Genomic DNA, 24,943 nt, shown 5'->3' with positions numbered 1-24,943 from the left:
AGGTTACAAATAATGTAATTGTTCCCATCTATTTGCTATTCCAAAAGCCAGTCTGCTTTCACAGCAAACCCATCTACAAATGATTATCAGACATAATCATTTAACTGCTATTAATGTATCTTAACTGTATCATGTATCTTAACTGCTATTAATTAGAAAAGAATCCATGATCAGATAAAATTCTCCCTTTACATTTAACTGTCAAGTTTTTATTTTCCTGAGGTAAGGACATGACCCACCAACTGCCACGGAGGAAACCAAGGGAGACTTTTGGGAATGTGTATTCATGGAGATACTCAAATGTAATTAAAGAGGAAAACATCCTCACACACAGGCTTTTTTTTTTTTTTTTTTTTTTACTATTTCCCAAAGTTGCATGGACATCTTCCTTTGCCATCACATCATCAAACAACTCTAGAACCACATTATAAAACAGTGTGCTACAACAATGCAAGTCAGATTATGTTCCAATCAAAATTTAATAGCATCTAATAGAAACTCAATCAAGTAACCCCCCCAACAGAATTAGTTCTACCCCCAAAAACTGCTAATAGAAATCTTCTGTATTCACAGTAGAAACCAAACACGCCTACTTGGACATATCTTGCAAAGTAAGAGGAGAGGTATCCTCAACTCACATATCCGTCAACACTCACTTCCGTTGAACATTTAGTAATAAAATATAACTAGCAAGATCTGACTTCATCATTCCCACATTAGAATTTATAGACTAACTCTGATAGCTCATGTTCTGATCTTGTTTGATAACCTATGGGCCTAAGAACCCATATTTATCATTTTATCAGGGTATTTATAAATATGTATTTGTTTGAAACAAAAATAAAATTAAAAGAGTAAGGTGTATTATTTTTACATCTTTTCTTTCTGTAGACTAGGTGCAAAGCTTTTTAGAAACAAACAAACAAACAAACCAACAGGAAATTCTTTTGTATGATCCCTGACACCTTCTATGTAAGGAAGAAAAAAAAAAAACAGTTGAAAAGCCTGAATTTTGTTCAAGTTCAGGGATACGGTAGAGAGAGGGAGGTATACTGTCTTTCAAGTATAAAGTGTACAACCTGGCTAAACAGGTAAAATTTTAAGGATCATTTAAGATTATTGTGCAATAATTATTAATATTATTAGGGGGACAAGAAAAATGAAAGTGAAGTTTTACGAAGATTAAGTCAAGTGAACATTTTTGTAACGGAATTGGAAAATCCTCAGCTCCCTGGCAAAATAAAAGTAGTCATCTGCTGTACCAGTGTGTATTTTCAAGCAAATACAGAACCAAAACTCATTAGCTCTTTAAAAAATACACACATTTAATGGTCTGTTTTAATTCTAAGTAAAGCAATTCCAAAAATACAAACTGAACATCAGAGCCATGTGAACCACCGTGATAAAATAAAAAACAGACATTCACAATAATTACGTCTAAAGACAGTTCAGCTTAATAAATCATCTTCCAAGTATGCCAAAGAGTTACTAAAAATACTGCTGGTGTTCAGTTAGAATTAAAGGACTTTGGGGAGAATGAAATAATATGATACAAGTGGAGTAAGTAAGGTTACACGGGATTTACATTTTCCATTACCCCTAGATATAAACAAACATTCAAAATCAACACAAACTCTGTGTGTTATTCAAAATATTGCAGCTGCAGGAAAGGCAACTTTAAATTAATAGCTAGGGGGAAATCAAGTTTTGGTGGAGGTAAACAGAAGTGACAGTTTTTAATTCGCACTTTTGTAAAGCTCATTTATACCTGGCCAACCAGGAACCAAACGCAGGGCAACGAAGTTCTCTGCTTCTTTTGGCTATAATATGACAAGAAAAGATCATCTTTTGAAGATGTTTAAAGAAATAAAGCAACTTTCTTTATAAACAGTCAAATAATCAATCAATGGAATAAATAAGTACTAACCCACATTTTTACCTCTCTGTAATTACTACACTTTATATATTTTTCATTTTGGCAGCAAATTCCCCAATTTTTAGGCTAAAATCCACCAATCACTTTTAAGAATACAATGAATAGCCACCAAAATGAGATAATTCTTCTGTTTACTCTTTGGCTAAAAAAGAAAACAAACAAAAACAAAAGAAAAATAAATCAGAAGACAACTCTAACACTGGTGATAAAAGAAATCGTTTTTTTTTACATGTAAAATAAAGTTATCAATTTAAATCTTGGTACATTTTATAAAAACAAGAGGTAATGTTGTAATAAAACAGCTGTAGCCTTGGCAGGCGACACACTGTTAACCCTGTGCAATAAAATACTTTGTTCATACTACACTTATTCAACGTGACTAACAGTTACTACAGACATTTCAGGAATCTTCACAGGACTCCTATAGACTTACTGTTAAAACTGAGAGACATTTACAATCATAATGTGCCATGAAAACTTGAAAACGTCACTTCTAGTAGGAGATAATGTTCATATTATTTGAATTTGTTTTAGGTACTGAACAGCTGAGTTACAAGGACTGAAAGAGAAAAGCATCTAAAAGCCCATGAACAATGTTGTTCACACCCTTTTTCAGAACACACTAAACTCGTCTGACACATTTCTCTTCATACATAGCAAGCAACAGCACCCAAAAAAGCCTGAGAAGAAATGCTGCTGTGTAAATACTGCAACTATTCCTGAAAAAAGAAATTATGGGATATATACTCCAAAGCTGCCCATTCCCATAATTTGTATTGCATAGGTCACATAATCACACACATATATATACACATGTGTATATATATATGCACATGCAAAGAATATATTAAGACGACAATGAAGTCTAGTCACAGAGCAATTTACAGGCTCAATATATTTTTTACATTTTGCTTGAAAGAAAATTTCAATATTTTACAGTCTTTTAATAGGCATTATATACACTGCACTTTATGAAATCTAAAGGGTATTGAAATAATTTTTTTCCAACATTTTGGTAACAAAACAGACAATTTTTTCAAATACTTGTGCTATCTAACTACATGATCTGTTTGCTGATACTCACTAATCACAAAATCTGACTCAATGGAATAATTAGAAAAATTACCTAACACCATGCATGGATTTGAATCATTTTTAATATCCTATCCTAGAAACATTCTACAAATCTTAAGATTAAAAAAATTAAGTCTCTGTTCTGATTTTTAAAAGATATCTTTTTATGACAATATCCATAACATTGACAGGTACACACACTTTAAGGCTAGTATCATCTTCTTTTGGGAATTTCTTGACTTTTTTTTAGAAAGATAGTAAAAGCCAGGCTTCTTTAGGGCTTTGAACTGTACCTACAGAGAATGAGAGTGCAGTGAACATAATGTTCAGTCCTACAGTCAGGATGCAGTCGCTCCTTCCCATTCCACGAGATACTGCACCTTTCCATCAAGTGTCACCCGACGCGCCAACACTCGGTATTTTTCACCGCATGCTATTCTACCTGCAGCACCAAAATAACTGGTAATGGAGTTTTTTAGATGAGTAAGTTGTAACTCCTGATCTGCTAAGTTATTCAAAATCTCTGTGTTGAGTTCATCAAATTGGTAATCCTCTTTGCCTTCATCATCTTTTACAATTTCTGAGTTCTGAGTCTGGAGTGCTCTTCTTGGAAGACGACCCCTTCTCCTCCGTAAATGTGGGATCGCAGCAGGCCAAGATCTTCCTGTTCGAGTTCTTTTTCTGGAGTCAGATAAACTATGGAAGAAAAAAAGGCAATGTTGTTACTAAACTTACAAAGCATCCAATGCACACAGAACATGCTCTCTTCTTTCTTTTTATCACTCTGTTACAAGTATATACCCTGGTGACAAAAATTAGCTAAATCAAAACAATAAACGCTATATAAATGCACCACTGTTTGCCTTTGTTAAGATTCCATCATCTTCTATGGCTGACCTATGAAGAGTTTTTCTTCCTTAACTATCTATGTTCTATTAAGCTTAAAGAACCATAGGAAATTTTTGAATTATGAGACCGAGTCAAAATCTTACCAAAGGACCTAATCATAAGTCAAGTTTTGTCAACGGTTTTATCATTTAAAAAACACATACAATCACACGCAAAAAAACTCAGTTCCTTTATTCAATGTGGCAACTATTTAATAAGCACCTACTGTATATAAGACACTGTGCCATGTGCTTAAAGAGATTATAAAACTAGAATAAAGGGTGTCTGATTATCATCAGTTCTAGGCCTGGTGAAGTAATGAAATGAACAGGAGTAAGCACAAACTACAAGTCAGGGTATACTGGGTGTAGCTCTATATAATACTGGCCAAATTCAAATCTCTTATCTTCTGTGTACTCTTAAGTAAAACAGATTAAGTGAAGCCGTTGAAGTAAATAATCTTTGAGGTCCTTTTTGGCTCAAAAAGTCAATGATTTTATGGCCTTACTAACAAAGGGAGAATAGAACATAACCGCTAAATTCAAAGACTTTACAATCATATTATACGGGTTAACATCCCAGCTCTGTTATACTGAATACTTGCTAAACATGCTATTTTGGGCTTGTTACTTAAAACCTTCTAAGTCTCAGTTTACTTATGTGTAAAATGGAAACAAACAAACAAAACCCACCCAGGACCTAAAAATCAAAAGACTGTTTCCAGGATTATAAGACAGCCCTGGCCAGTGTGGCTCAGTTGGTTGAAGCATCGTCCTGTAAACTGAAAGGTCCTGGATTCAGTTTCTAGTCAGGGTACATTCCATATCTAGGTTGTAGGTTTGGGTGGGGCCAGTACTAGAGGCAAGGAATCAAAACTTCTCTCCCTTTCTCCCTTACCTCCCCCTTCTCTCTATAATCAATGAGCATGTCCCCAGGTGAGAGTAAAAAAGAAACTAAGACAGTATGTAAAAAGTTTAGCATAATACTTGGTAAGAAGACAAAAAATAATGTACCTTATTATTATTCATGATTCATTTTTAAATGTTACATTTTAAGCTTTTAAATACTTAGAATTTTATATAATTTATAAGAGCAGTTCTTAAATTGTGAACAAAAATTAAACAAAAACTAATTTAAAACTTGGAAGCTTGTAACTCTGACCCCAAGTAAACAAAACTTTTCATAACTGATACTTACACTTGAGGGAAAAGTTGTCCTTCTGAAGAGTAGGTTAAATAAAATATTAAAGAAATCTGCTACTGATAAAAATCCTGAGCTTAAAAATCCTTTTACTAACTAAAGAAGTTAATATTCCCAATGGGAACTTACAAAAATATATAATAATAATAATAGTAGTAGTAGTAGTAGTAGTAGTAATCATCGTCATCAAGCCTTTCTAAAGCAAGGTACTCTTGTACATCAAACATAAAAAGGTCACTCAGAAAAAAAGCCCAGCCTATAAACACTAGCCTACCTCATACCACATGGCAAATTTTCTAACATATTTGAAAATCTGAACATTTGGGCTCTGAAAAGCAGCATTATTCAAATGAATATTAACAACCTAAGGAATCAACATATGGATTGCTTCTCAAAGGGTGAAAAACATACTTGTATCAGTGAAAAACATACTTGTATCCCTTTCAATTGGAAAAAAATTTATCAATCATCACTTCACAAAAGAAAAGAGTCTACAGGAAAATTAACAAAGAATAAGAACACAAAATATCTACCCATAATGCCTGGCAATGCTAGACGAGGTAGTTTCTTTTGCACTGGAAGCACCCGTGAAATCCACATCTGAGGTATTGGATGAATGTGCAGTTCCCTCAGTTCTCCTGAGGAAAAAAAAATTAAATGGTAAAACGACTATATTATGTAACAATAGAAATACTAATTTCACCCAAAAGAAAAGTCCTAGGAGAAAATAACTTTCTATTTACCCTATAGAACAAGGTAAATCCAAGGTAGGGTTCTCTGAAATTGATTCCTTATCCTGAAAGAAAAACAAAAACCCAAATATATATATATACACACACATACACACACACACACATATAGACACACACATTTAAAGAGCATGGTTCTAAAGTAAGCTGAAAAGTTATTAATCTCTCACTTATTTCAAGGATCCTTCTTCTCTGATAATACATACCAACATATTGTCTTACCATAGATGGCTCAGTTGTTTTCTGAATCATTTTTCTTGTATATGGACCAGGTGGACGACCTACAGATTTTTTCTTTCCTTTTTTTTCTATGCCATTGCTTACTTCCCTGAAATATAAAATTATTATATATTTAATCTCTGCATAAAGAGGGAAAAATGGATTATACACAGTCACATCTCTATTTATATAATTTGGTTATACTATATTAATAGTAATACAAAAATAATAAATTAGTTGAATCCACAAGTTTGTTCAAATATATAAATAATAAATTCTAATTTAAATAAATACTTCTTGACTTAGATATTTACACATAAAAGATTTAATAAAAATTTAGTACGCTTATAAAAAATATATACCACTTAAAATTAAAAAAAAAAAAAGAAAAAAAGAAAGACTATTTAGAATGGAAGTGTTCAGAATTCCTAAAAGTTCCAAGGATTTACTATTAAAAGTATTTAGGAATTCAGTAGTTAGCCTCATACAGCCAGGAAGTACCTATGTTAACATATAATGTCTATAAATAAATGTCGCCTTTAGATGTATATATCCCAATTTTATATATACACAACTTGGAAGTACAGTTCTTGAGTGATGCTCATCAGAAAAGAATGACGCCCAGGGTGACAGAGGTAGGTAAAGGAGCAAGGAATCCATGTCAGGCAGTGAGTGAGTGATTCAAAGGGCAAAATAAGAAAGACCTAGAAAACCATTTTTGAAATATAATAAAGACAAATATCAAGCAATACCAAGAAATAAAGCAATAGTCAAGAACACCCCTAATAATCAATAAACAAAATATCTACTTTATTCAACATTATCATATAAAAGAGATAATAGGAATGCCAAGATGTTCCCTGTGCAAAGGGGTTCACAGTATAGTTAGAAAGTGACAAATGTGTATACAGCTAATAAAATGGGTGAAGCGTTATAAGAAAGTTACCCAGGAAAATTAAATTAAAACGAATAAAAAGAAGGAAAAATAATATACAACAGGCTGGAAGGGGTAAATGGAGAAAAGTAGGAAAGACTCTCCCTCCAGACACCAAATTAAGGTTGGAGAATCAAGGTGGAAGTATATACAAGTAGGAGAACTAAAGGAACAAACCTAACTAAAACTATAATCAAAAGTCTTAACGATAAGATGGAGAGAGCATATACCTTTTCTGAAAGGTGGTCATATAACATTTATAACAGACTGACCCCTACACTGAGGAAAGTACTCTCTGATTAAAAGGACCAGTTCACACACGGGGCCCAGAAAGAACTAAGAATGTCTTTGAAGAGGGCCCAACCATTACCTGGTGGCATCAAATCACCTGACAGCTACCACAAATTAAGTGTCCTGTTAAATTCATGATAGGAATGGGAAAGAAAGTTTGTGCAAACCTCCTCCTAATTATCACATGGGCGATTGCTAGCAAATGATTAATAATAAAATTTGTAAGTAATAAGAACGCATAGTCTTTCCTCCAGGGCAAAAAAAATCTTGATGTAGTACCTACTTTATTACAAACTCAAATAGATATGAAGCAGTGTCAACTCTCTGTAATTACATTTTCTTACTCTCCAAGATGACCACCTCATACCTTTTACTTGCTCCTTTCACTTCCTTCTCAGTTATCTTTACCTCATTATTTCATTGAGAAAATAGAAGCTATCAGCAATAACTTTAGTCACCTTCTGAGTGGCCAATCTACAAGAGAACCAGCATCTGTATCCATCTTCTCCTTTTTCATCCATTTCAACAGAAAGGTGTATGTCCTCCTATCAAAGGTCACTCCCACATTTAGGCTCTAAAATCCTTTCCCTTTTGGCTTCTCAAAGACTTGACAACATCTTCAATTACCTCCCCTATCTCCTACACCAATCTCTTCTTTTCCACTGTATCATTCCTACTAGCACCTCCCCCAAAAAGGTTCCAATTAACCTCCACCTATTAAAAAACTATCACTTGATTACTCCCTTATGCCTCTTCAGTTTCATTTGTCTACATCCCTTCACAGTAAAACTACCTCTGAGACTTGAAGAAACATACCCTTTCCACTTTCTCCTTCCTCACTCAGAATTCTTAAAAAACTATTTCCTTTTCCATTATTATTAACAATTTTGAATCTCCCTATGCCCCTCACTTGTAGAAAAAGCCCAGTTGTGACATGTACACTGGGCAATGTACATTCAATCACATTTCTACCTACTTCAATCTAACTTCTATCTTTACCTCTCAAAAAATTGTGTCAAGGTCACTCACTAATAACAGAATGTTATCCAATAAACATTTTTCTCTCATCTTAATTTACCTTTTAGTAGCAATACTGTTTAACACACCCATCTTTCTTGAAACACTACCTTCTTTGTTTTTTTTGACACTAAACATTCTTGGTTTCCTCCTGTGTCACCGATCATTCTTTTTTTAGTCTCTTGCTTTTATTTTACCTCTTTCAAATCTCCAAATAAAATCAGTACATTGTTCTGGGCCACAGTCTCTTCTCTCTTCTTGCTTCCTAGGTAATTTCATTCATTCTCACGGCTTCCAAATTTATATCACATGTCCTGACCTCTCCTGAGCTCCTGACTTACACACCTAATTGCCTATCCCTAACATCATCATCACTTAGATATCCCCCTTAAGAATCCTGAACTCAATGAGTATGAAACAGAAGAATGCTTCATTTGCCTTGCCAAATTCTGTTCTTTCAGATCTTGGTAACAGACACCACCACCCACCAGTTACTCAAGTAAGAAATCTAGGCATTGTTTAACTTTATTCTTCCCTTTCTTTCATAAATTTAATTCATTTACAAAGCCAATAAATTCTGCTTCCAATAGAGATCCTCAATCTATTTTCTCTCCACTTCACTGTTACCACCTACCACTGCACAAGCAGTCTATCTCTTACCTAGACAACTTTAAGGGACTTAATTTAATTTTCTTTTGCTTTTGTTCTTAACTTTATACCTATCTTTTCCAAAGAGGTATTTTTAAAGGATAATCCAATCCTTACATCTCTAAATAATTCCCCATTATTTGTAGGAAACAACCAAAAGTCCTTATGACACCTGAAAAACTATATAATCATGCCCCCCCCCCGCCCCCGCCAACCTTTCCAACACTTGCTGCTACTCTCCAACCCTAATCTTACCTCCAAATCCTACGACTTCCCAGAACATGCCTCACAGCTTTCATACTTGTTATTTCTGCTACTGGAGTATTCTTCCCTTTGTTCTTCAAATTATTAGGTCATTCTCATTTTTAAAGTTTCAATGTAAATAGGCCTCCCTCAATCCTCCTTCCTAAATTAACTAGACCCAATTCTCTCTATCCATCCCAGTATACCAATCTATTTCCAAAATGGCACTAGCATGACCTGTAAGTATCTTATTTATCACTTTTCTTCCCCACTATAATGTAAACCCCATCAAGGCAGAAAGGAATTCTGTCCTGTTTGTTATTATATCCCCAGCACTTAGATAGTAAGAGGCTTGATAAATGGAATGAATGAATAAATGAGAAGTAATCAAACATATAAACAGGTCAACAGCAAACTCAAGCTGTTTGCTAACCACATCAATCAGGCTTATTCCTAGAAAACCTAAGATCTAAAATAAATAAACATCTAGCATTAACTCTTTGTACCTTTTTGTCTAAGCAAAAAATTATAAACAGTAAAACAAATCAGGGTAACTACCACTTGTACTTTCAAATATACTAATGAGACTAAATAACACACATTTTTAGTTACAAATAAGCTAAAGAAAAAAACTAAGCCACAGATCAACTTTTACCTTGAATCAGATATAGGTTTGGATGCCTTTCTGCCTTTAATTTTAAATTCATGGGATGTTCCTTCAGGTTCTTTCTCTGCTTTGAAAGCCACATTTGGTGGCACAGGAGGAACACGAATTCGCAACCCAAACAAATGCTTCTTCTTCTTTATTTCTTTCCCAGACATAAACCTAAATTTTTAAAAAAATTAACTAAAAATTTAAAACTGAACAAATATACATGGCAGACCATAACTCAACTTTCAGATATGAAGCCTTTATACATGGAAGTCCACCCATACTCACTCTTTCCCCTTGCTTTCCTTGATTCTTATCTGCCCCAGGGCCAGTCCACAGTAGGATATGATGGAAGAATAGGGAAAGAGGGTATAGGATCAGAAGGAAGAGGGAAGAGCACACATCTACCTTCTTTTTAAAACATGGCATCTAACTTCTTAAAGGAGAGTAGAAAGTGGTGTCTCTTTAGTCCCAGTATGTTTTTCCAGATTTTAGTGCCTTCTGTTAAAAATATCTCCAAAAGTGTAAGAAAAGAAGTGTATTTGAAATGTATCTGTGAGAAACCATGGCCAGAAAACAATAGGTCATAGCATTGTTAAAGAAAGTAGGAGACCAGTTCTAGAAGGCCAGAAAATAAAAGGAATACCCAGTGTGTCAGATCTGAAATTGGAAATAACCTGGAGCACAGAAATGTTACTTCAGTGTGGGCTTGGATCTCTGAAAAACATGCTCTTCACCGTTCCCCAAAGCATTTAAGGTCCTTATTCCAAATACTCCAATCTGTCTGAGCTCTGCCTGCTTAGCCACAGAACCACTATTAAATACTTGTATTGTTCTTCTTTCACGTATGGGTGAAAAAGGGAAGCTCCCATTTCTCCTATAATAGGAACACATGTATTTCTGGCACCCTAAACTTATAGAATTCATTGTCCCATGAAGTATTTTTATCAACACAGTAACTGCTCAGATACTTTACGGCTTTTTAAGTTGGTCTAAAGATCTAGCTGCTAGTAATTATAACATTTTTTTTTAAATGAGGAAAAGCATGCAGTCAAGTACAAAAACAGGAACTTGTTACAGAAATTTTACAATGTAACTCAGTGGTTGGAGCCGGCATATATATTTAAAAATGTAATTTTATTGTATTTTGAAAATATTTTAAGAAATATAGATATACTGGGGTTTTTTAACAAAGGAAAGACCCAGATAAGAAAATATTAAACAATATAACTTCATTATCAAAAACTCAGACCACTAATACTACTTTTCTATAACCGATAGCAATAATTAATTTTAAAACCATGAAAGACCTCATTTAAAAACCCATATTCTCTCTACAATATATTTCCCTACCTTTTGCATATTTCCACCAGCTAAAAAGATTTTATTTTACTTTCAGTAGAGTGCAATATAAAAACAAGTCATTACTGACTACACTTTTTCAAATGACCAGGACAAATTGCCCTGAGACACTGATATGCCACCTCCCACACGCCATTCCCACAGGACTGCTCTTCCCTTCTCCAATCCCTGAGAACCAATGCTGTACTCTAACTGAGAGAGAATAGGACATTAGAAATGTTAAAACTGTATGTATTAGTTCTATACACAAATCCCACAATTCTTAAACAATGCCATTATTCCTTATACTTAATAAATGTCTCCCTCATAGGGATACATAAAGTAAATCAACTTACATTGTCTTGTAATCATTTAATGCCTCCAGAACATGTTCGTATCTTTCAGATTTTGGTGTGTCTGCCAGCTGTGAAGTATCAAGAAACAATTTAATGTAGTATAATTTCATTAATTAGTAATATACAGGTGCTAAGTAGAGGCAATGTAACACAGAAGAGAAGTATACTGACTAGTAGATCTAAGTTCGCTTAACCTCTCAAGGCTTGTTTTCTCATCTATTAAAAAAAGGGGAGTATAAATCCCACACAAGTTACTTTACTAGTAATTGTATGGATTATATGATATGTCTGAAAAAACTATCAATATAAACCATGTAACACTACAAGAATGAGCTTATCATTAAATTTACTTTCATTTTATAACCTAGGGAAATAATACATTTGAATTATATTTATATCAACCATAAAAGCTTCTAATAGATAGTGCATATGAATAGTGAGGAAGTGAAGTGGTATGAGTGAACATACCATTTTACTTCCCAGTACTTCTAGTATTAGTACAAACCGATAATTGCTATAATTTTTAAAACTGTAAAATGTGGGGTGGCCTTGACCCATGTGGCTCAGTTGGTTGGGCATCACACCAAAAAGTGAAAGGTAGATGGTTCAATTCCTTGTCAGGGTACACACTTCAACTGCAGGCCAGGTCCCCATTTGGGATGGGGAGGAGAGGTAGCCAATCGATATTTCTCTCCCTTTCTTTCTCCCTCCCATCCCCTCTTTTAAATTCATACATACATACATACATACATACATACATACATACATCTTTTAAAGAAATAAATAAACTGATTAATCAATCTTTTAAAAAAGTGTTTTAACTGAAATTTGGGGATTTCATTTTATGACAATTATAGACTCCACCTAGCCCTAAAACCCAAATTAACTCAGTAATTTTTAATCATCAAAACCATTACAAAAGGGCCAGGGCCATCCTCCATTAAAGCCACAAAAACAAAACAAAACAAAACAAAACAAAAAAAAAACTTTCAAAATATCACAGCTGACTTTCAAAATTATACCAATTATGTTTTTACCAGTTAAAACTTCCAAATCTCAGAACTTCTAGTAAAAAGAGCAAACAAATCTGCCAAAGAGAATGCTGGAGGTAAAAGAGACTTGCAGTCATCTACTCCAACTTGTTACTATTTAACACATGTAGAGATTAATGAACTGCTCAAATTCACAGGGCTGGTTAGTGAGAGAACCAGACCCTAAACCCAAGCGACAATAAACCCATTCATTTGCCATTCACCGAGAACCAACCCTGTGCCAATACGCTAGATGCTAAAAAAAAAAAAGGGAAGGAAGGGCAGTTTTGTGCTCATTCCTCCATATCATTCTATCATTTTCTCCTATTGTAATTTATAAAGTATCTAATGATAAAGAATTTCTATTAAAGCAAAAATAACAGAATCAGACTTTAAAGCTTAAAAGAGACTTCAAATGTCATTGAACCTTGGCTTAACTATTACCATTGATGAAAGCTGATGAGGCACCTACTGAGAGAGCCCATTCCATAGGTGCACGAAACTTTCCTTCCTGGAATTCTTCTATTCCCTCTTTTACAAGATAGTTCTTCAAATATTTGACAGCAGCTATCATGTCTATGTATAAGATTAGGTTGAAGTTTTTAGCAGCAACACCACATGAGTATTTCATATTAAGCACTGGCTAACTAATTCCATCTTTCATTATCCTTCCCCCATCCCTACCCTAACTCTAAAATCTGATCAAATGAAGTTCTGTCAAATAAGGAATCCCCTTTCATACATGCTTCTTCTGTACTTTTTATGTATTTAAATCTAAGAGCAGAACTTTATAACTTGTTAATCTGATTTTGTTTGCAGCTAAGTCCTCAAAATGATCTTTTCTCTTGATTCTGTCATACTGAGAGTAGAGTCAAAGACAGAACCTGAGGCTCTCTCCATTAGACTCTCCCTCAAGAATATTTCTAAGCCATTGGCTGCTTTTGTTACTGTAATTCAATTAGTTACAAATCTACTTAATTTTTGCTTTAACTATTCACATTTCAACATCTTATACGAAATTGAGTTGTATTTACTATGGCTACATCATGCCCATACCAGTTTTGCTAATCATGACAAAAAAGAATCCAGGGTACTGGATGGTGTGGCTCAGGTCCCCAGTTGGGGGCACTCGAGAGGCAACCACACACTGATGTTTCCCTCTCTTTCTCCCTTCCTTCCCCTCTCTAAAAATAAATAAATTAAAAAATCTAGAGTATTTAACATGATTTATTCTAATATATCAGGTATTATTTTATTGTTCCTAATTCTTCACAAATTGTGTATTTGAAAAATCTGCTCTACAATTTAGCTGAACACCAACAACAAAACTGACTTTCTAATTTCTCAGATCTACTCCTTTCTACTTTTTAAGAATCACAATGAACTACTATCTTTCCTTTAGTAATTATTATCTATGGTTATCAGAAATTGTACCTGTTAAGTTCCTCTAACATTACTGTTCTATTTTTGCATAGGACTATACTTCAATTCATACAAATGAAGGGATCCCATTCTGTATTTAGAAAACTGAGAGTGAAACTACTATAGTGTGCATCAAGTAATCTATATGATAAGATACCGATCTCACACCATGCTTTTACTTTCAGGGCTTTGTGTATTTCTGTACACATATAAATGCCATTATACAGTTATAACTCTTCTACTTCAACAAAATATACCCTTCAATCAATCATGTTGAATTCCATGCCACAATGGCTTAAACATAACAAGCATCTTAAGTAATTTGTTTACAGACATATACACTATGTGCTACCATATAAAATTCAAGGCCCCACGTATTTTTGTTAACTAGATTTCATAATATACTACCTCATTTATGCTACATTTTCCTCTGGCAAAGACATCATTTCTGCCATAGTATTTCATTTGAGTTTTATCTATGCTTTTCTCCCTACATCCCTCAAAAGTGAGATACTCAACACACTGTTAAGACCACCACAGTTAACAGAAAAGTAATTGTCCTCCCAGGACTAGTATTTCAAATCAGATTAGGAATCAAAGAAAAATGATAACAGGCAGATTCCATAAAGTATTAGTATCTCATTTTAACTCCCCACAAAAATTTGTTACAACAGCAATGCCTCACTCTAAATAAAAACCTTAAGCAAACTTTACTTGAGGTCTCAAATGTTGTATTACAAATTTTAACTAACCCAAATAAAATACTTCAAAACATAGTTTTCTAAAATAGCTATACTCAATCTATATCATTATTAAGTCACTAACTCTCAAAGGCGTAAAAAAACAAAACAAAAAAACCCAACAATTTATGTAAGGAAACATATCAAATTATGTGTTCTAGAGTATGTTCTATAAGTTTCAGCTTCTCTTCACAGAAATCACGAAGTAACCAACTGAAATATATATATGCTACATAAATGTTAAATTTGCCTTTCAGTATGAAAGGATATACTCTCTAGAAGTTTAATGTATTGGAAACTTCTTTTTGTCATTAAAAGAGGTTACAATACTTTCTTTATACAATAAAAAAAAAGAAGTAGCACAGAACACTAAACAGATACTACTGTTTCAACATGCAATTGCTCCAATTAGAAATGTAAATAGCCCTGGCTGGTGTAGCTCAGTGGATTGAGCAGGGGCCTGTGAACCAAAGGATTGCAGTTCAATTCCCAGTCAGGGCACATTCCTGGGTTGCAGGCCAGTTCCCAGCAAGGGACGCAGGAGAGGCAACCATACATTGGTATTTCTCTCCCTCTCTCCTTCCCTTCCCCTCTAAAGAGAAATAAATAAAATCTTAAAAAAAAAAAAGCAATCTGGGTGTAATTTCAACACTTAAAATAAATTAAAAAAGAAATGTAAATAAACACTTATATGGCTTCTCAACATAGAATACCATATGACTTTAGCCCATTGTCACACACAAATATGTTTGTTATAATGCAGGTCAGAAGCAATAAATAGGAGTAAGTGCCTCCCTGTGACTAGGTGTCCATTATAAGTACCTAAACGAAATGCCATAAAAAACTTCTAAAATCACAAGATTTTGTTTCCTTTTTTCTTCAATGTAATACGAGAGGAAAGACCATATTTGAGAGAGTAAAATCACAACTACTTTCCTGCTCTGTGTCATTTCTAGGGAAAAACTTCTAGAGTAAGTATGTGCTTATAATGTCATATGTATAATAAAAGTTGATGTTTAAAACGACCCTTGAGTACTCCAAGGTACTCAATTAACCAATGATATGTACTTAGCATACTGTAGTTCCCATTATTTTGAAGGTAGTAATTGCTATTTTATAAAATGTTGAATACAAGTATAAACAAAATTTTTCCCCTGAATTAGTGACAAAATTTAATTTGCAATTCAATTTCAGTTAACCAGAGGTTTATTTACTACTGTAATAATCTGGAATAGTTTCTATCACCACAAAAAATTTTTAAAGTGAATTAAATTAAAATCACTGAATAAACACTAACAAGTCACATAAATTTTATGGTGTCTTTATTATATAAAGATGTAGAACGTTAACAAAGAATTAAAACCTGAAGTTCCATCTGTAAGCAACCAGTTTAGTCCAGACTAATTGGTAAACAACCAGTTTAGTCCAGACATTTTCTTTTCTTTTTCTTTTTTAAATGCAGAGGATAAGCAATGAGAAATGATTCGAATGACTGTTCTGATCATTAAATCCTCAAAATTCATCATACTTCCGATGCCCAAAAATTACTACACTGAAGCAGAAACTGGTTCAAAATAAAATGCAAAAGCACTTCACAAGATTAAAAATATTTTTGTTGTGAGGTTTTATCTGATTAAAATGTTTTTCCTAATTTTTAAATAAAAAGAAAAACATTTTTCCACACTGTCAAAGAATAAAAAATTGAAACTTCTTGTTTCTAAGAGATTATCTCACCAACTACAGAAAAATGAAGATTTGTATCTATTGCTGAAATAAATTTCTTCTGATATGTATCACAAGTTTGGCTGGAACTGAGATACCTGAAATTCATAAACTGAACTCATTTCTTTAAAAATAGTCTAATTGTGATTTTTATTGTTTTCTGTCCTCAGCCTCTTAGCTAAAATATAAACATTTTATAAATTTGCTTTCTCCTCCTACATTGTCCTCCTAATCAACAGGCAACATATAAGAGGATGAAAGGGCTAGTCTTGATAACCTTACTAGAGCTGTTTCTCCCTGAACTAAAAATAAAATTCTACTTTAGATGTGTGGCTCATACATGTGTCTTAGTTGCTTTTAATTAAAACAAAACCAAATAAACCACATCAAGTAGCTAATAGTTAGAGCTAAAACACTTACCTCTCCAGGGTGCAATCTATCCCAGTTTTCATTAATGTATGTCATGAGCTCAAGTTCAGAATCAAAATATTTCTTCTTGTGAATAACACTTAGGTTGTAAAGGCATAAGTGTGCTATATCTACCCTGGAATCCAAAAGTAATCAAAATATACAAAAACAATGTTTTTGGTTAACTGTTTAAAAAAATATCACACAAACTTTTATAACACCACCAATTTAAAAAACCAATGTGGAGTATTTAGGTGAACAGAGGGTCAATATTCTAAGTCATATTTACGATGCAATAAATCATTACACCTGGCTGGTGTAGCTCAGTGGATTGAGTGCGGGCCTGTGAACCAGATAAATCATTACATTGAGAATTATTGGAAAGCATTAACTAAACATTTAGTTATCCTGAAGTAACTATAAACTAAAGGTATTTGAATAATTTCTTAAAATGCCTTCAAAAAGAATCTGACTCCAAAAAAAATTGGATAATGCTGTATAATGCTTATACAATAAAAAATTTTATGTGTTTTCACTACTACATATAAACTACAGCATAGATTATACTTTAATAGACTTCACCACATTCACAAGTGTTATCGTTTCCTAAAATATATAAAACATTTAATAAAAATTTCTAAGTATGTACTACAGTAATCCTCCTTAGCAGAAGTTTTGCTTTCAATGTTTTAAGTTACCGGTGGTCAATCACAGTTCAGAACTACTAAATGGAAAATCCCAGAAATAAACAATTCCTCAATTTCAAACTGCACACCATTCTGAGTAGCATAATGAAATCTTGTGCCACCCCACTGCCCCCCTGCGAATCATCCTTTTATGTATCCAGGCTGTATACACTACCCACTCATTAGTCACTTAGTAGTCATCTTGGTTATTAAATCAACTGTGACAGTATCTCAATGCTTGTATTCAAGTAAACTTTATTTTATTGTACAATGGGCCTAAAGGTCAAGAGTAGTGATGCTAGCAATTAACCAAAGGGAAGCTGTCAAGTGTAGTTACGTATAGGAAAAACCACAGTGTAATATGGTTTGATTCTATCCACAGTTTCAGGCATGCACTTGGAGTCTTGGACGTATCCCCCACAGATAAGGGGAAACTATTATGTAATATTTTATCATTCTATCCTCAAAATTCACCATACTTCCCATGCCCAAAAATTACTACACTGACACAGAAACTGGAATATTTATAATAAGAACTTTCCCTGTTACTGTATGCTACTCTGAAGGCCCAAAAGAACTAGAAATGTGAATAAGAGTTTTGAAGATCTAAAATATATTTTTAAAAGTTACATTTTATATCATTAATAAATAAATGGCCTTATTACTTTAGCAATAAAACTAGATAATCATTAGTGAAGATAACATCAAGTTTGAAGATAAATAAAAGAAATAAAGCCAGGCATAAAGAAAATCAAAATTTTTATTTAAGCCAAGTAAATGTATATATAAAGTTTCACCATGTAGGTTTAAGAATATAGCGCTTTTGTTCCTTAACAGAAATGTCCTCACTTACCACTGTAATGGTAGACGTTTGAGGTATTCAGGTCCAGAACTGCAGACAGAACAAATAAATGTATAAAATCTATAGAAAAAGAAAAAGTTGTACACTGAGTAATCAATGGTATACATAAATTATTTATCAATTAAAGCTAATATTCAGCACATGCATATCCTACAGGTGACACAAAGAATGATAGAGCAAAATATAATTTGAATTATGACCTTGTCTGTGATTTAAAGAATTTCTTTTCTAGTAATGACAAAAAATGAAATAGTTCATATCTGGGGGGAACAGACATGCCTCTTTTAACCATTAGAAACCTTCAGAGTTCATACATTGATTCATATACAAGCATACTTTACTAAAGGCTTTTGTGTATCAGGAATTGTGGTGGCTACTAAACATTGTTATGTTTAATGCTTAAAATAATCTGGTAAAATAAATCCTGAGGAGACAAGTAACCTTCCTAAATTCAAAAGATGGTATATGACATAAGCCAAGATTTAAAACCAGGTTTTTGATGCCAAGTTTAGTGCTCTATCTTTAATTTTTCTTCTTAGAGTTCTCTTTGCTATTTCACATTCTCTTAATCCACAAATCACATTAAATCTGCTTTTAGAAATTCTTTAAATCTGAGGTATAAACTGTGTATATCAAGGTTCTTTGGTCTTTTCCAATTTTCTGTCATAGGATGCCTTTGAGGTTCTTTAAAGGAAGATACCAATGAGAATAGTTTAGAACACTGTGGGGTGATATGAGCAAATCACTAATCAAATACTTAAATGCTTACTGGAATAACATCCAAAAGTACAAAAATTACGTTATTTTAAAATGATATATAATTTAAGTATATTATTCAATATTTTCCCTCTAAGGTGTCTGCTTTACAAATCACTCTTAAAACTAGAAATCTGAAACTGAAAATATAACTACAATTAAAAAGCTAAAAATAAAAAAGGAAAAAAATCAAACAGTAACGTTCAAATGCCCTTCTCACCTGTCTCCAAATAACATTGGCTTTTGAAGGCATTGCACACAAGCCTCATGAAACCACTGCTTACATTTGCAGCACTGTAGCATCTTTAAATACCAGCTATAAGAAAAAAGATTAAAATTACTACCTTTTAAAATGACATAAAGGGTTTTAAAAAAAAGAGACTGCAGAATCTGGTTCTGCCCATAGTATCATATTTCTACTATACTTAGTGTTAGATTTTTTCTTTCCCAAAAAGGTTATTAATATTGACCATTTCATTACTTTTATTCATGAGTGTTTATAAGTTCTAGAGAGACACATCTATTTCTAGTCAACAAGTGCATAGTTCCTACACTAGTAAAAAATCTACCCTGGGTCCTGGCCAGATGGCTCAGTTGGTTGGAACATCATTCTGTACACCAAAAAGGTCCAAGTTTGATTCACTGTTGGGCATGCACAGGAGGCAAACAACCGATGTTTCTCCTTCACACTGATGTCTTGTCTTTCCTTTCCTTCCCTTTCCCTTTCCTTTCTTCCTTTTTCTTCTTTCTTCCTTCCTTCTTCCTTTCTTTCCTTCCTTCCTTCCTTCCTTTTCTATCTATCTATTTATCTATCTATCTGCCTACCTACCTACCTACCTACCTATCATCTCCCTCCCTCCCTCCCTCCCTCTCTTCTAAAATCAATAAACATACCCTCCAGTGAGGATTCAAACAACAACAGCAACAACCACAAAAAAACAAGCCTGGGATTTCATATCAACTCCATACTCTAGAAGAGATTAAGTTTCAGAGAGCACTGATATGCACAGCTGTTTGCTCCATATACCAAATGGGCATAAGCAGCTTTATATCTTCATTGTGCTTATGTTATGCTTGCCCACTAAAATGGAAAGAAGTACAGTTATGCATGGCATAACATTTTGGTCAACAACAGACCACATATACACTAGCAACATACAATATAGCCCAGGTGTATACCACACCTAGGTTTGTATAAGTACATTCATATCACATCACACAATGATGAAATCACCTAACGATGTTATTAATCAGAAAGTATCCCTGTTGTTAAGTGGTACACAACTACATAGCAATCAATAATTTAATTAACATAATTGTAAATCTAATCTAAAACTCTACCAGGTGTAAAGGCTTTGTGAAAGATTTTGTTCTGTTTCACAGAGCTGAAGATGATAAAACTGAATCTTCAACTGAGGATACCCTCTCTTTTCAGTTAGTACATGGTTTTGATATATTGGTATCCTTATTTGCCACCCTAGTAATGTGTTTTTCCCCAAATAACTCTTTTGCTCAACAAGTGAGCTCCCCATAAATATTAAGTCACACATATACAAAAGCAAGAAGACTGATAATCACCGAAGTATTCATTCATCAAAGACTAATAAATATTATGTTCCAAATACTCTACTAGCTACTGAAGTTAGAGTTGTTAGCAATGTAATTTCATGTAGTTAAGGTACTTAATGAACAATGAATGATCTGCTTCATAAAATAATGTCTACAACAGTTTCCACCTATTTTGAACAATGCTTTAAACTAAATGTTAGGTATAAATGAATAAAAGGAAAAATCAATCTGTAGGCCTATTCATTTGATCTATTTTATAAGTGATTTTAAAAAACTAGACAGTTTCTTAAATGTGTAGGTAACCAAAAACTAAGAAATATTGTAAAAATGTTAAATCAAAAATATTCCCTAAGATCAGAAATGACGTAGAACAAAGAACTAAAGTTTCACTCATTTATATATTCACCTATTCATATTTTCATCACTGAGCACCTATATGTCTCAGCATTCTCCTAGATACCACCATCTTAAGAGAAGCAGTCTCAAAAGAAAGATATAAGAAACCAATAATTACAGTTTAAATAAAGTTATTCACTAATATTTTTTAAGCATAGTACAAATACATGATATACAACTTGGATTAACACCAGCTTGTACACAAAAAAGCTAAAGGTATTAACTGACCACCTAACAAACCCAAAATGATCGAAAAGAATATAATGGGATGACCAAAGAAGGGTAAGTAACACAACCCCTCTTTGCAACTACATAAACATAATGTCCAGAACTCTAATAACCCCCCTATACTCCAGGTACTGGAAACAGTGCAATTTCTAATCATAACACTGTATTTCAAAAAAAACTTTTAATAACTGGTGAACAAAAGAATTTCTGACCAAGATGGAGGCATAGGTAGACATGCTGTACCTCCTTGCACAACCAAAAGAAGGATAATTAATAAATTAAAAACCAAAACTGCCAGAAAACTGACCCGTATGGAAGTCCAACACCAAGGAGTTAAAGAAGAAACACTCATCCAGATCTGTAGGAGGGGCTGAAACGGTCAGCCGGGTGTAGAGGATGCATAATAAGGCAGTGGCTGGCAGATGGGGCAGTCTTACATTTGCATGCAGATAAACTGGGAGGAACAGCTAGGGAGAGAGATAGACCCCACAATGCAGGGTTCCAGTGTGGGGAAATAAAGCCCTTAAAATCTCTAGCTGTAAAAACCAGTGAAGGTTGAGGAGGCAGTGGGAGAAATTCCCAGCCTCACAGGAGAGTTTGTTGGAGAAACCCATAGGGTCCTAGAACATACACAAACCCACCCGCCCGGGAATCAGTACCAGAAGGGCCCAATTTGCTTGAGGGAAGTGTGGGAAGTGACTGAAAGCCAGCAGAGAGCGTAGGCAGCAGCACTGTTTCCTTTTGGACTACTCCCCCACATACAGTGCCACAACGCAGCAGCATGGATTGCCGCACTCTGGCGAATACCTAAGGATCCATCCCATATCACATAACAGGTATGCCCAGACAAAATATGGCTCAAATGAAAGAAGAGGTCAAAGCTCCCAAAACAGAACTTAGTGATGAACAGATAGCCAACCTATCAGATGCAGAGTTCAAAACACTGGTAACCAGGATGCTCACAGAAATGGTTGAGTATAGTCACAAATCAGAGGGAAAAAGGAAGGCTATGAAAACTGAAATAAAGGAAAATGTACAGGGAACCAAAAGTGATGGGAAAGAAACTAGAACTCAAATCAACGGTTTGGAACAGAAGGAAGAAACATTCAACCACAACAGAATGAACAAACAAGAATTTTAAAAAATGAGGAGAGGATTAGGAACCTCCAGGGCTTCTTTAAACATTCCAACATCCAAATCATAGGGGTGCCAGAAGAGGAGGAGGAAAAGCAAGAAAGTGGAAACTTATTTGAACAAATAATGAAGGAGACATTCCCCAATCTGGCAAAGGAAATAGATTTCCAAGAAGTCCAGGAAGCTCTGAGAGTCCTGAAGAAGTTGGACCCAATGAGGAACACACAAAGACACATCATAATTACATTAGCCAAGATTAAAATGAAGGAGAGAATTCTAGAAGCAGTAAGAGAAAAGGAGACAGTTACCTACAAAGAAGTTCCCATAAGACTGTCAGCTGATTTCTCAAAAGAAACTTTACAGGCCAGAAGGGGCTGGAAAGAAGTATTCCAAATCATGAAAGGCAAGGACCTACATCCAAGATTACTCTATCCAGCAAAACTATCACTTAGAATGGAAGGGCAGATAAAGTGCTTCACAGATAAGGTCAAGTTAAAGGAGTTCATCATCACCCAGCCCTTATTATATGAAATGTTAAAGGGGCTTATCTAAAAAAAAAGAAGATAAAAAATATGAACAGTAAAATGACAACAAACTCACAGCTATTAACAATGAAACCTAAAACAAACAAACAACAACAAAAACCTAAGCAAACAACTAGAACAGGAAGACAATCACAGAAATAGAGATCAGATGGGGGCAAAAGAGGGGGAAACGGTACAGAAAATAAGTAGCATAAATGGTAGGGAGAAAATAGACACGTGGAGGTTAAGAATAGCATAGAAAATGTAGAAGCCAAAGAATTTATATGTACAAACCATGGACATGAACTAAAAGAAGGGAATGCAAGTGGGAGGGGGGTGTGCAGCGTGAAAAGGAATAAATGGTGAGGGGAGAATGGGACAACTGTAATAGCATAATCAATAAAATATATTTAAAGAAAGAACTGGTGAACAAGAAATACATGGTTTGGAGTTGTTTCACAAAGAATTTTTTACAGCAGTGTTGCCTCAAAAAGAGAACACTATTAGTATTTGAATCATGGGAGTGGGAAATACGATTGCTGGACTGAAAAAATTTAAAAAGATTTTATTTAATTTTAAAGACAGGGTAAAGGAGGGAGAAGGAAAGAGAGAGACATTGATTGGTTGCCTTTCACATGCCCCCAACTGGGGACCTGGCCCAGAACTCAGGCATGTGCCCTGACCAGGAATCAAACCAGCAACCTTTCAGTTCTCAGGCCAGCACTCAATTCACTGAGCCACACTATCAGGGTTGGACTGAAATATTTTAAGGGTTACCTCCCTCAGGGAGATAATACTGATTTGTTTAGTTCCAAAGAGCAGAACTAAGACCACTAATCAGAAGTTAAAGGTAAATTTCTAAACATTCTTTGTTAGAAATGATTCATTTATGTAAAAAATATTTAATGAAAAAGGTGAATAAAACTACAACCTCTAATTCCCCTCCCGCCATTTTCTTTATTGATACTTTCATGAATTTACAATTCACTATCACTCCAACACCACAATCAATAACAAAAATAAAATCAACAATATAAGCAAGTTAAAATTACTTAAAGGGCATTAAATAATTATATTTACTTACTCTCCTGGGCCTCCACAATAGCAGTAACATTGCTGGACATTGGTTTTATGACCTGCATCCCATTCAAGGTCTGCCACACTATAGGGTAATGTCTGCTTCATGACTTGCAATGCTTTGGCATTTGGTCCTTTCTTAAGCGCACCACCCCTCTATATTAGAGGGAAAAGTTTATTTTAAAGAGTGAAGGATAAAATTTATGTACAATTCTGTAACTTAAAAATGCTTCTGACACTTCTAAAGAAATTTCCATTCTAAATTTCTTACCATATCACAAACTGTTTGACTAATAATAATCTTTATCTTTTCTTTCAAATTACTGCCCCAATTCCAAGACCACTCTCAGAAAACAACTGCAAGAACAGTTGCAAGTCACTTAAGCATCATTAGTCAAACAATAAGCAGCACCTCTTTCTACCCAGCATTGATTGCTCATTTCATTCAAATAAACTTTCAACGTACACAATCATTATGTTGATAGTGCCTTACAAATTCCATTTAGGGCTTTAGCCCAAAACACTTAAAAGATACCTTTGTTGTTGTTGCAAAAACACACTGTCGACAGAGCCATTTTTCATCTGAATCAATCACACTGGAATCAATATGAGGTGTGTGACACAACTGATGATATCCTTAATATCAAAAAAAGCATAAAGCAAATTCTATTTTATTAATAAATACTGCAACACAATTTCAAGAAGGCATTTTAGTATTCTCTTTTCCTACATTAATATAATTACAACTGATGAATAAATTTATTGAAACAGCTTCAAATTACCAATGTAAAGTAATTTTAATCATTAACCTTCAACAGGGGCATTACATATGTAACAAAA

General features: G+C 34.0%; 1 protein-coding gene across 3 annotated transcripts in view; it reads right to left on the bottom strand.

Annotated features, from left to right (window-relative positions):
* Positions 1-1,320: 1,320 nt before the first annotated feature.
* MTF2 (metal response element binding transcription factor 2) overlaps positions 1,321-24,943 on the bottom strand; it is a 76,793-nt gene continuing 53,170 nt past the window's right edge. For 2 of the 3 annotated variants that reach the window (XM_037045504.1, XM_037045506.1), the window contains 11 exons: positions 24,639-24,739; positions 24,111-24,259; positions 19,396-19,491; positions 18,411-18,479; positions 16,884-17,007; positions 11,549-11,616; positions 9,855-10,025; positions 6,070-6,175; positions 5,842-5,894; positions 5,632-5,736; positions 1,321-3,706 (listed from right to left, as the gene is read on the bottom strand). In XM_037045504.1, the coding sequence (XP_036901399.1) occupies positions 3,349-3,706; positions 5,632-5,736; positions 5,842-5,894; positions 6,070-6,175; positions 9,855-10,025; positions 11,549-11,616; positions 16,884-17,007; positions 18,411-18,479; positions 19,396-19,491; positions 24,111-24,259; positions 24,639-24,739 (1,400 nt within the window). In that variant the 3' untranslated portion in view covers positions 1,321-3,348. The remainder of the gene's footprint in view (positions 3,707-5,631; positions 5,737-5,841; positions 5,895-6,069; positions 6,176-9,854; positions 10,026-11,548; positions 11,617-16,883; positions 17,008-18,410; positions 18,480-19,395; positions 19,492-24,110; positions 24,260-24,638; positions 24,740-24,943) is intronic. The other variant, XM_037045505.1, reaches the window with a different exon arrangement.

The sequence above is a fragment of the Sturnira hondurensis genome, unplaced genomic scaffold (genome assembly GCF_014824575.4).
Source record: "Sturnira hondurensis isolate 20B ecotype Veracruz unplaced genomic scaffold, ASM1482457v3 Scaffold0004322, whole genome shotgun sequence".
NCBI classification, from domain to species: domain Eukaryota; kingdom Metazoa; phylum Chordata; class Mammalia; order Chiroptera; family Phyllostomidae; genus Sturnira; species Sturnira hondurensis.
Note: the sequence above shows the minus strand (reverse complement) of the source record. Positions and strands in the feature narration are given on the sequence as shown.